General features: G+C 39.2%; 1 protein-coding gene across 1 annotated transcript; it reads right to left on the bottom strand.

Moving 5' to 3' along the window:
• Positions 1 to 9,603: 9,603 nt before the first annotated feature.
• On the bottom strand, positions 9,604 to 11,097 carry LOC111674215. Its single transcript, XM_023433673.1, has one exon. It carries the CDS (start codon positions 11,095 to 11,097, stop codon positions 9,604 to 9,606), a length of 1,494 nt encoding a protein of 497 aa, XP_023289441.1.
• Between the last annotated feature and the right edge of the window lie 2,601 nt (positions 11,098 to 13,698).

Genomic DNA, 13,698 nt, shown 5'->3' with positions numbered 1-13,698 from the left:
AAAGTGTATAATAAATGTATACCGATTCACTTTTAAAATACTAAACATAATTTTAGTACAACCTTGTATAGTAAAAGTGATTGAATTTTATGAATATGATTTGAAGATATTTCATTTAAATGTGCGCAATTTTTTAGGGTAACTACATTTTTATAGGTCTGTGAAAGCTGAATATAAACTGTTAATCTGAATATAAACTATCAATTTAATGTTTTCGGATAGTTTCGATTTCTATACAGGTAATCTAGACTTCTATGATATATGTACTGAAAATATAGGCGTGAAAAAGATTTACGTATATATTCACGGGATATTTTTATTATGCATACCATAGATGTTTTCTATACTTATGTTCTAATTTGTACCTCCACTATAAGTAAGTAAATTATACTTCATACGGTGCCTGGTAATACATTATAATTTACAATGTGGTAAAAAATCATGATCCAGCCAAAGAGGAAGTGAATAAAAAATCAGAGTATGGTCGAAATGAACAGTTTTATCAAGCTGGAATTTAAATATAAACATTAAGTATGTATGAAAAATGTTAGGTTACATGAGGTGTCTTTTTACTTTTCTTTAACGATGTTAATTAACCATTGGTAGATGTCTGCTAGAACTATTATATATTTTGTATGCGTCAAGAAATAAGTTGATATTTGTAGATCAATAGTGGATATATAATTTTCATCTACAATAGACATAGATATTTATATATATTCTTCTGATATTTTTTGGGTGGATAATAGACGATATACATTTGCTATACCTATAAACCTAATTTACTGGATTAATTTACGTATATTCCGCTTCATGGTTGCCTGAGCTTGGTCTGCGATAATATTAGATTATTTAGAGTTTGTACAGCAGTTGAGTAGGTCGCTTCAGCATGGCAAGTGAATTAAAAAATAATACAGTTTGTGATATATATCTTACGTACATTCAATGGAAACTGATATACGAGTATTTTACGTCCACTATACTATATATAATTCATCGATGTCTGGATAGGGTAGGAGGAAAAACATATTGGGTTGTTCGGAAAGTAATTTCGTTATTTCCCAACAGAGGACTTAATTTTTTTTTTTACGGCCAAATTCACACTTAAGCCGCTTAAACATTATATATTTTGACAGCTGATCTACCAAGGCTTGCTTGTGTAAAAGTTTGATTGATTCTACGCTGTAGTTTTTGATTGGTACCCTTTCAAATATGGAAAGTGAAAAGCGGCATTTTCGGCATATTTTATGTTTTACTATCGAAAAGGTAAAACTGCTGTTCAAGCATGAGAAAAATTATCCGATGTGTATGGAGAAGATGTATTGACAAAACGCCGGGGTCAAAACTGGTTTGCAAAATTTCGATCCGGCAATTTTGATATTGAAGATGCCCCACGTTCTGGAAGGCCACTTAAAGCTGATGAAAACACAATAAAGGCATTAATTGATGCAAACCGGCGAATAAAAACTCGTGAAATCGCTGAGAGATTAAATTTATCGAATTCGACCGTTCATGATCATTTGAAACGCCTAAGTTTAATCTCAAAGCTCGACATATGGATTTCTCATGTTCTTACGGAAAGAAATTTGTGTCATCGCATTGACGTCTGCGATTTGCTTCTCAAACGTCAAGAATGTGATCCATTTTTGAAGCGCATCATCCCTGGGGACGAGAAATGGGTTATCTACGACAATGTTACATGCAAGAGATCATGGAGTAAAAAAGACGAACCGGCTCAAAGAACTTCGAAAGCCGAAATTCATCAAAAAAAGGTGATGGTATCTGTTTGGTGGGATTTTAAAGGAATCGTTTTTTTTTTGAGATTCTACCGAACAACCCAACGATCAATTCTGGTGTACTGTCCCCAGTTGGACAAATTGAATGAATCACTTAAACAGAAGAGACCAGCATTGATCAATAGAAAAGGTGTAGTGTTTCACCAAGATAATGCGAGACCTCATACAAGTTTCTTAACTCGCAAAAAGCTTCTACAGCTTGGATGGGATATACTGCCACACTCACCATATTCTCCAGATCTGGCACTTTCTGATTATTACTTGTTCCGGTCTCTACAAAATTTTTTAGACGGTAAAACCTTTACTTCAAACGAGGAGGTCAAAAATCCCCTGGATCAGTATTTTGACAGCAAAAACCAACCATTTTATGAGCGTGGAATCATGCTACTGCCAGAAAGAAGGCAAAAGGTATTGGACCAAAATGGACATTATATAATTCAATAAAATATTTATTCGCTATAAAAAAATCGTCTTTCATTTTCATAAAAAAAAAACGAAATTACTTTCCGAACAACCCAATAGTTGGATAGTTGGTGGCGAATCGATCTCTTGGGATTCGTGGGGTGGTGGGCGGGGCGTTATTATTAACAAATACCTCGTATAACAAAATCGTTTATAGTTGCTCATAACAACTTTGTAAAAAATTTCCAATTTCCGGTTTCACCGCAACATTATCAGGTTGCGTGATCACCTGACAAGCATTTAAAAGCCCTACTTTCGGTTTGAAGGGTGGATGAAAAATCGTATACGTATCTCGGAAATTGAGTAGGCGATTACGACTTCTGTATTTCCGCCCTCGCTTCGCTCGTTAGGCAATCTCACCCTCGTCTGTATTCGCCTACTTTTCTCCCCCGTTACTTAACGTACTATTTCTCAATCTAATCGAGACCCATTGCATATAAGTATCAAATTATGCCGGATACATTATCCGAGATTACCTTGGCTTTCGTACGCATTCCGTACCACACGTAAGTTAATATGCCTCATGAACACCCCTGCTTTTTTGACATTGTATTCGGTTATAATGGAGCAAGGGTAGCTTCGTTCAAAAGTACTAATTCTAGCTGTTGTGTTTATAGAGCCGAAGGATTAAAATTAAACAAAAATATGCTCCTGGTTGAGCGGAAAAAAAAATCGGCGGAGCGGCCAAAAACTGCACGAGTGCTGATAAAAAACGCTGGGAGATGATGGACGATCCAGCTGGGGATATTTCCGTAAGAACGATTTTTGTGGTCTGAATGCACGAATATTCACGAAGAATGGGTACTTCTTCGAGAAAGCACCCGCAGGATGTATTGGAAATTGCTTTCATGCATAAACCCCGTGAAGAGTATCGATACTCCTGAGGAGGTATCGATACCTCGCTGATGGGTTCCGATCGGCTCTCTATAGGCCTCACTTCAGCGAAAACGTTTGAATTAAAAACTCGATAAATGTTAAGAACTTCAAGACGCTGGTTGATATATTTCACCGACGTACTTGAAGATAACGCGCGATACTGAATAAAATGAGTAAAGTAGAAAAATAATTGGCTGACTGAAATACTTACCTACGAACTATTTTAATCGAGAAATGTTCGTAAACACCTTGTTATTATTCAAAACTGTTCTAAATTTGGCCACGAGGAGGCGTATTCAATATTTAAGCTCTAGCAAGTAAATTTCAACAATTTGTAACGGTAGGATATTTTCCAGAGAGATGGACTTTAGAAAGAGGACACGAATCAATGAGGAGAAACGAAGGATTCTAAAGGTCTCTATATTAACCAAACAAGAATAAATAAATAAATAAATAACAAGAGGCGCAAATTATACACACTTGACGATAACGCGCGATACTGAATAAAATGAGTAAAGTAGAGAAATAATTGGCTGACTGAAATACTTACCTACGAACTATTTTAATCGAGAAATGTTCGTAAACACCTTGTTATTAATCAAAACTGTTCTAAATTTGGCCACGAGGAGGCGTATTCAATATTTAAGCTCTAGCAAGTAAGAATAAATAAATATAAGAATAAAACGATACATAAACCGAAAGATGAATTAAACAAAATAAAATAGGACGAGAACAAAACGCAAATGACGAATAGCAACGATTAGAGGGAAAGAGGGGCTTAACTTTTCTTTTTAGTGTGGGTTACGGAGCAATGTCGGTCAGCAATAAAATAAGTCGGCTTTTTAATGGTCCGCCGATCAAAATCCAATGGCCAATACTTGGCCAGGCCTTATGAGAGGAATGTGGTAAAAATTGGCCAGATCCTGCGTCTACAATCTTCCTCAAACTTTGATCACGGGCCTATTATTCTGGCAGCCGACTTTCTTCTTCTCAACGGAACACCTTTGAGCCTCCTGGTTCCCTCGCTCTTCATTTCTCCCTCCATCTCTCCCTTTACATATATTACTCATTATATATTAGGTTGTCCCATAAGTTTCTTCCCTTTTTTTTTCATAGGACATGAATACACGATGCGGAAGGAACTTATGGAACAACCTAATATATACATTAAGGGGTTACACCACTTTGACGCACCCAAAAATTACGGTTTTTTCAAGAATTTTTTTTTTAAGAGTTAAAACGTTTTTATCCAATTGGGTTACAGTAAGGTATTATACTACTATTAAACTCGCTCACTGCGAAAATCGGTGATCGTGCGATGGGCAGGTGTATGGGTGTAAACGCGTTTTTCTTAAAACTGCATTTTAAAAATCGGTGGGCACTCTAGCTGCGCCAATTTTCAATCAATCGTCTTGATTCTTTTTTTATTTTATTCGCGATATGTTTATCTAGCGAAATACATTCAGTTTTTTCAATGTATTGATGTTCGCATTTTGTATGCAACATTAATTAACGAAATTTAGGTCAAAATACGTATCTTTCCTTTCAAATAGATGCCATTTTGTGAAAAATGCATATTTTTGAAAACGGCTACGTATTTCGCTAGCTTTTGGGCTACAGAAACTAATTCTTTTTCATTTATTGTTCTAACTTAAATCTGGACTGAGTTATCGTGCCCACCTCACGATCATCGATTTTCGCAGCGCTCCGGTATATCGCCTTTCAAGCCATCATTTTTGTAAATAAAATGACAGCTGTGTCGAATTATATTGGGTATTGTACCAAATGGCAAACTCCCCCTGTCGTTTTCGTACAATAAATATAAAAAAATCGAAGTAAAACTCTAGAAATTCTCTGGATTCATACTTTCTGGGACCCTAATTGACTGCAGAGGGACCACCCTGCGCCATCTGCGATTTCCAGGTCAATTAAATTTTCACTCCAAGACCTCGTATTCCAATCGTTTTAGCATAGAAGCGCACACAACACTTTGTTGCCTTTATCCCGTTCAAATGCGAGTTTAACGATTACCAGAGCGTTCTAATTGTCGTAAAATTGTCCTGACCCTTTCGTTTCTCATATCAGAGCCTTCGATAATTGTATATCGATCGAAATATGAGAGCTCGACGCCATTTTGGTTCTGGTCTAGGCTGTTAAACAATTTTTTTGAAAAATCCAAATTTTCAATGTGTCAGGACAGTTCTTAGATGACCAGGAGTGATGTGTCAAAGTTTCGGACGGTTTGGTCTAATATCCTTAAAAAAAAAGTGTTGCATTCAAATCGACTGATTTCAAGGGTGTTTCACTTCACCTTAACACGTTCAGTGCCGAATCAAATGACGAGTACACTGTCGTAAATAGACCATGGGGCGTATACGCCCCACGCGGCAGGGACCGTGTTAAGAATTACCACTACAACTTCTGTTTCAATGTTCCGAAATATTGACGCCAGCGAAACTATGACTTCGACGTAATAACGTCTTGCAATTGTTCAAAATTGAAATGAACCTCAACTGGAACTATGTATAGCCTCTATGTATACCCTAACAGTATTTTAACCCTTTGCACTCGATAGGTGACCCTCGGTCACCATTTGGTTCGATGCGGAAACCCGATCGACAATAAGGTATACATATGTATGTATAATTTGACGAAGGGTAGGATGATACCCCTTGCATATCTAACTGGGACGATCCCAACAAATAGGAAGGAGTTGCCATGTCTAATAAAGAAAAAACAAAATTGCACAAGAAATCCACGATAGTATACCGCAGAGGTATTACTTTAGTTCTAACATGAAATGACAAAGGCACATCTTTGACCACTTGGAATAATGCGGGAATAACTCCAGTAAAAAAGATTTTACGAGGTGGTGTTGAAGTTACTGTCGAAAAAGTCAATGTTATTATAAACTATATAAAATATATGGGCGGCGTTAATCGAGCGGACCAATATGGCTCAATGTACTGTTTTGGAAGAAAATCGTTGAAATGGTGGCTTAACCCTTTCGTTACCTTGGACGAGATATCTCGCGACCCAATACTGGCCGATCAACGCTTTTGACGAGATATCTCGCGATCCGGTAGTAGCGGATTAACGCTTTTGACGATAATCTAGCTTCCTAGCACTAATATTTTCCAACCATGTTTTCAATTATACCACGTAGAAAGTAAATAAAAATAATTTCATTAAATTAATAAAAACTGTATTTATTTCTTCCTTTTAGCTATACGAATAGAATTAGTTATAAAATATATTCATCTAGAATGTCAAAATATTGGTGCTAGAAAGCTAGATTATCGTCAAAAGCGTTAATCCGCTACTACCGGATCGCGAGATATCTCGTCAAAAGCGTTGATCGGCCAGTATCGGGTCGCGAGATATCTCGTCAAAAGCGTTAATCGGCCAGTGGGTCGTGAGATATCTCGTCCAAGGTAACGAAAGGGTTAAGGGGTTACACCACTTTGACCCACCCAAAAATTACGGTTTTTCAAGAATTTTTTTTTAAGAATTAAAACGTTTTTATTCAAATTAAAGTACAGGAAAGTATTATACTACTATTAGACAACAAAATATTTTGTTGTATTTTTTTTATTTACAAAAATGGCGGCTTGAAAGGCGATTTACCGAAGCGCTGCGAAAATCGATGATCGTGCGGTGGGCACGATAACTCAGTCCAGATTTAAGTTAGAACAATAAACGAAAAAGAATTAGTTTCTGTAGCCCAAAAGCTAGCGAAATACGTAGCCGTTTTCAAAAATATGCATTTTTCACTAAATGGCATCGATTCGAGAGGAAAGATACGTATTTTGCCCTAAATTTCGTTAATTAATGTTGCATATAAAATGCGAATATCAACACATTGTAAAAACCATACGTATTTCGCTAGATAAACATATCACGAATAAAATAAAAAAAGGATCAAGACAATTGATTGAAAATTGGCGGAGCTAGAGTGCCCACCGATTTTTAAAATGCAGTTTTACAAAAAAACGCGTTTAAAATATAAACGCGTAAAAATTTTTTTGATTTTTTGAAAATTTCAAAGTGGTATAACCCCTTAAGACTACTATACATTCAGCGGTACCTGGGTAACTATATAATAGAGAGGACTCGACGATTACAGTTTTCGACTAATCTTGATAACCCGTAGATGCACACCTTCTGAACACGTTTTATTACATTTTTTTCATTTTTTTTTTCCGTGCATCTGCAGTATAAAAGTAACGATTTAATCTTGTCTTCGTGATATCATGTCGAGTTGTTGAATCGTCGTGTTTCTTGATATCTCCATACCGATTTGTCAGATTGTTTTATGAGTTTTTCGCTAATTGTAGGGTCACCGTCAATCATCGGATATCTCGATCTTATCGAGTCCAAAATCAGGAGTCGAAAATTTGAACCCACCCGAACTTCTCGCAAGCACGCAGGGCTTTACTCTTTGACTCGATGGAAAAAGGACAGAAACAGACATGAAACAGAGGGTAGTTTCATTTAAAACTATCTAAGGGATAAAAATTCTCATTAAAAAAATGTTTAATTCATCAACTCCCTGTTTTTCGAGCCATGAAGGCAGCCATTTTATTCTGTAATGTTCGAAGATGGTTTCGAAAAAATTATACTAACTGTACGTTTGTTTCCTTTTACGATGAATGGCTAATGATAAATTGGTGAATTGAAATTGAAAAATGAAGGGCATTAATTAAAATAAAATAACCCTCTTTCGTAAAACTTTGTTAAGAAGATTCTTACGACTCCGAAGAATATAGTTTCGACAATTTGACTACCAAATCGACGCCCTCACGATTTTCCACGGAATTAGTTTACGAATGTAAATAGCTGGTAATTAAATCTGGTGAATGAGCAATGGCTGATTTATTGCTGGAAAAGCTACCTGTCTGACCTCGAAAAAATGTAATAAAATCCCCCAGCGGTAAATCAGAGTGATAATTATATTATATCATTCACGAAATTAATTCANATGTCATTGAGATTTTCCAGAAATGTTTCAGATATCTTCGAATTAAATCTTCAAAAAATCTTAAAGAATCTATCGCTTGAAATATTTAACAAAGATTACAAACAAATATTTAGAAATTATTCTACGCTACTAGGGTGTATTCTTCCTTTATACCCCAAGTCTAATTCTGATAAATCAACAAGCATTAATTCTTTAATCAATCCCTTTCCCATTAAACAATAATTATCAGATTCGTTCTAATCTACTGCGTAGCTGATAGGAGTTCCAGAATCCATTAACAAATTTTAACGACACGAGGTATTAGACCCAAAACTACCAAGTGACAACTCCCCACTGTGACAATTAACGAATTAAGGGGCTATACCATTGTGAACATCGAAAAAATTATCCATTTTTGACCATTTTTTCCTGAAAAAGTACTGCATATAATGACATAAACTTTTTTACATCAAAAGTCTAATGTAGGAGAATACTGTAAAATTTTTCTTTAGTAAAAAATACATATTTCTTTCTTTATTACTACAACCGTAGAGTAGTAAAAAAAAATTGTTTGTTGCTGGCGCAGATGATTGAAGGCCTTCTGGTGATCTGAAACAAAGAATTAAAAAAAAAATCGTAAGGCCGTCGCTATCGCCATCTTAGTAAAATTTTAATTTTAACTCATACTTTTGCCTTAATTATAGCGCAAAATACGTATTTTTTTAACACTTTTGCAAAAAACACCGGCCCTTTTACTAATTTGTGATATAAATTAATAATTGAGGTACGGGCGATAGCGACGCCCTTACAGATTAAGAATCTTTTCGAATTTTTTGTTTCGGTTCACCAGGAGGGCTTCAATCACCTACGTCAGCAACAAACAATTTTTTCTACTACTCTATGTTTGTAAGAATAAATAAATAAATATATCAATTTTACTAAAAAGAAAGATTTTCCTGTATTCTCCTACATTAGACGTTTCATGGAAAAAAGTTTGTGCCATTATATGCAGTGCTTTTTGAGAAGAAAATGGTCAAAAACATGTAATTTTTTCGACGTTCACAGTGGTATTGCCTTTTAAGTTGAGCAAGATGTTTGCTCAATCATCAATTGAAGTTAAAATAGAATGCAATGACAAAAGCGAATTCGGAAGTGCCAACGTACGGAACAGCCTATCAGAAGAAATGAGGAAAACAAAAGGATGTTCCTCGGCTCATTGGGTTTTTCCTGGCTCGACATATCGATCCCAGGTGACAGGTGGCAGGTGGCATGGGGGGAACACCTTGACTCCTACTCCTCAGTTCCGATACCGAACCGGTCCCTCGCGTCGATCAACTCACACGAAGGGGTGCGTTTTACAAATATTGACATTTCGTCGGCTGAGGTTGCTTTGGATACCCCACAATTATTCACCCTTGGCTTTTTCTCCATTACCCCGGAGCACATGATCCGTTAAATATTCCGACCGCGCTCATGAGTCAATTTATTGTGATTTATGCAGGAGTGAGGTCAAGGAGTTAAAGGAGCGTAATTAAGGAGGTGGTGTGGATTAATGACCAAACGTAGTGTGATGATCGTTCCAGGATGATGCCCGGAGACAGTAACATGGCTAATTGATGGTTCACTCACCTCGTCGTAGATGAAGTTGTCAATTTCCTCAAGCGGCCGGCCGTAGAGATTGGCGGGGAAGGGCTCAAACTTGTTGGGCAAAACTGCCCCATCTTCGACTGAGGTCTTCCTGCGAGGTTGAAACCCGTACTCCCTGACCAGTTGGACGGTCCTGTTTTCCAGCCTATCCAGACTCTCTTTGGTGAAGGGCTTGACCTGCTGCTTTCCGCCCTTTCCGGGAGTTCGGGCACCTGGAGACTTGCCCTCGATTTCTGGCGTTCTGTTGGTCTCTGGACCGGAGGGTTGAGGAGTGCCCAGAGGCTCGGCTTGGATCTCAGCGCTGCCGGAATCCCCGGTTCCTGAATCGGCTGAGGTGCCTGCAGTCCCAGCTAGAGGGGGACGTAGTCTGGTACTGTCCTGAGTCTTAGATCCCGGTGGCCTTTTTGGGGGCGAGCCTCCGGATTCGTGGTTAGGACCAGGGATAGGTGATCCAGATGCCTCAGGTGATGGTGGTGCTTCGGAGAAAAGAGCTGCAATCCCAGGACTCGCGGCACCGGACTCGGATGCGGTTTCTACCCGGTCTTGAAAGGTTGAATCCAGATCTTCTGCCTTCTCTTCCTTACGGTCTTCCATGGGCCGAGTAACACATCTGGGGAACAAGGACGACAGGGAATCTTCGTAGTCGTACTCGGGCGGATTCGGATCATCGTACAATGGAGGTGATCGCCTAGTGCTCTGTATCTCATCATTTCGTATGTATAATGGATGCTGCCCCGGGAACTCCCTGTTGGGATCATCTTGGATCCAAGTTCTCTTGACAGAATCTTCATCTCGCCCAGGAACATTGGTCTCCCCTGACACGAACGCGCCGACGGGCTTCCTGACCTGCTCCTGACTATCATCGAGCCTACGCCCGGAGACCCTGCCACCGTCTTCTTCCATTTCGGGTACACTAAACTTATCTCTAACCTGCACGTTGATTTCGTCAAATCTGCACTCAGGCACTCTTGGCTCCACAGAAGGGAAGTCCTGCGAGACCTGGACCTGCAGTTCCTCGAACTTTCGTCCATGACTGCGATGTCTGGGAGCTCTGGATTTTCTTTTAGGTTGGGGAGTTCTCGATGTGAAGGTCCAAGACGGATTCGCTACCTCTTTGCTGGGTCCTGCTTGATCCAGACTCCTCTGGCTTCCCCTGTCCTCTCTCCTGTCCTGGGGATCTCCCAAAGGACCATAAATCCCCTCTTCGGCAAGGATCTCTAGTTCCTCTCTGCTGAGGTTCTTTACGTACAGTCCCGCTACTTTAGGCCTGCTGGTGAACCCGTTGTCCTCCGAACTGCTGTTCGGAGAACTCGGGGGACCATTCCCACCTAGGCCCCCGCTCCGCCGCGATGTCATTGAGTAATTCCAGAAATGATCATCGCCTTCGTGTACCCGATCGACGCCATCTCGGGGCTTCCTGGACCTTCAGATCACATCCTGCCAGGATGACTCCTAATAGAGCTTCCTCCAATTTCGAGTAACCCGTCACGCTTATTACCGCCAGGTTCTCTGTTCAACGTCTTCGCTCTCATGGTCCCAGGAACAAACTGTACCTATCTTTAAAGCAATTGCAATCTTTTTTCCCACAAATCCCAAGTTCCTGGAGACTCAGTAATTAATAATCATTGATTGCTACGTGGGACGGGCCTCCACCGATAATCATAGCCGATATACTTGCCAATAATTGACGTCAATAAACTCTCGTTAGAATACCCCTAAAACAGTGAGGTCACTTGGGATCCCGATGAAGCCGGTAATCACTATAGTCAATAGCTGCTATTGGTGAACTTCGGTATTCAGTATGTACGAGCTGGATAACTTGTTAGGATGATGGGATAACCTTTCTTCTCAGTGGACTTGGAAGACGATGGTCCGGATGTTTCCGCAATTTAAACCGTAATTTGGCAAAACTTTGTATCTTACAATCTCTCGACTTCTGGTGCACTGGAAAGGTTCTCCTCATAAACACAAGTCGATCTTGATTCCGGAACTCGCTCCAGCCGTTGTCCTGCTCTCTAATCAAATATCATCGACAAATTAATTCGTGATTCCTGATGGTCATAGACTTAACATACATCATCTTAGAAAAACATATTACTTCTACCAGTCCCAATGCAATATCAATACACTATTCTCCTTATCAGAATCAGTATATCATACAGAACGATTCCTCTGATTCTAGAAGGTCTCAGTGGAAACGTCCTTTAAATGGCGGTTGAAGCGAAACTGCTCGAAGCTCGTCGACATTTTTTCGAGTGTCCAGTAAGTTAACTATAAGTTTCTCTTGTCGGAGATTCCATCCATGTAGGTCCAGTTGTAAGCAATGCGTATTCCATTGTGGAGTTCTTTAGTGTCCGAAGGGAATATGATTTTTTGTAGAACCGAACTTTTGCATTCTTGCTAGAAAAAATCCCTTTGAATGTTTTTGCTAGTCTTTCTATTGTCTCTCCAAATGTAATTATCAGCCTTTATGTTTTCCTTCTCGTTCGTTTTCTGGAGCCTCGAGGATCATGTCCCATAAGATTCCCTTCCTACGTACAGATTTTTATTCGGATTTGGTTTAAATGCAACCAACAATCGGTGTCAACCGACAAGGTCCTAGCTGGAGGAGGAATTCATTTTTCGCAGACTTAAATCGGTCACTGATGATCTGCTCCATTCCACGATGTAGTTCCCATCGCTGACACCTACAAGCGACTTGGACAAAACAGCTTTCAAAGGAATTCCTTTGTGATAGAATTCAATAGAAGGTGCTTCCTTCTAGGAATCTCCCTGATATCACGTAGTATATGTGTGATCCATGTATACTCCTTACAGCGGTATCGACAATTTGGACCAGATAATGGATTTACCCATCTATACTTTAAGGGAGGATTGCTCGTGAATAATTTTTCGTAACCGAAGAATGAAATTAGCTCCAGGGATGAAAAGCCCTTAAGCATGTTTTCGTGCACTGGATGGGTCGTTCCAGCTTCAGCAGTCATAACCTCACCTAACCTTATCGATGTTAGGTTCCATCCTCCGTATCGCCCCCATTCTTCTTGCTCTTCTTCCCTGTTAAAGTAGATATGTCCAACGCACCCTCTATCCACGAGGGATCATTCCAGGACAACAAAATCCTCCCCAATTTAAGCACCACCGGGATAACGATAACACTCTGCTGTCAGGAGAACAGCCTGACCTGGTGACGTTGATCGTAAACTTGGAGTTCGTCTGATATTGACTGATTATTGATTATCTTTGGTACTTTCTTTCGAGCTATGTTGACGATGCTACCGTTGTTTCTTTGGTGAGAGGGTACAAATGGTCACTGGCTATAGGATTTCGTGGATATATTTCGAGAAAAAATGGTTTCCTACGAGATTGGTACCGGAAGGCGGATCGTATGATCCTGACCTCGTTAAACCTCACTAATATTGCGCACTGTGCCCTATTTTCTCTCCGCGTTACTCTCCTCGGCAAAGTAGACACCTTCGTTTCACTATTAGCAAAAGGACGCCACCTAAAAGCAGTCACCACCTAGTAATTGAGCCATCAGAATAATAGCAAAGGACGCCGTATTACAGGAAAAAGTGTGTCCATGCCCCCAATTTTATCCCGATTGAGCTCTCGTAATTACACGTTGCGTTTTTTTTCGAACCCCTGCAATGAAATATTTGTTGAAAATGAAAATATGTGCAGGGAAATATACGAGTCCATTCTCAAGTTCTCGGACCACTCTGTTGAATCGCTATAAATTATTATCGAAGTAATTTCAGATTTAAATATCTTATTAAACTTCTGTTGGAAATACTCGTAGCAAGTATTTCAACTTTAGAATTCCCCTACTATATTCCCCCTAATTGTGTTATACACTCGACTAAACCGAACGTTTATATTTTTTCCTGATCACAAGAAACAGCATCGGTATCATTATTAAAATTACCCGAACACTAATACAGAACTCCCCCGCCCCAT

This window comes from Orussus abietinus, unplaced genomic scaffold (genome assembly GCF_000612105.2).
Source record: "Orussus abietinus isolate OABI.00-Male unplaced genomic scaffold, Oabi_2.0 scaffold193, whole genome shotgun sequence".
NCBI classification, from domain to species: Eukaryota; Metazoa; Arthropoda; class Insecta; order Hymenoptera; family Orussidae; genus Orussus; species Orussus abietinus.
The sequence above is the reverse complement of the archived record's forward strand: the minus strand, read 5'-3'. Positions and strand labels throughout refer to the sequence as shown.

What these genes read in the sequence shown, in the direction of transcription:
- LOC111674215 (XM_023433673.1), bottom strand. Translation starts at nt 11,097, where the DNA reads ATGACATCGCGGCGGAGCGGGGGCCTAGGTGGGAATGGTCCCCCGAGT.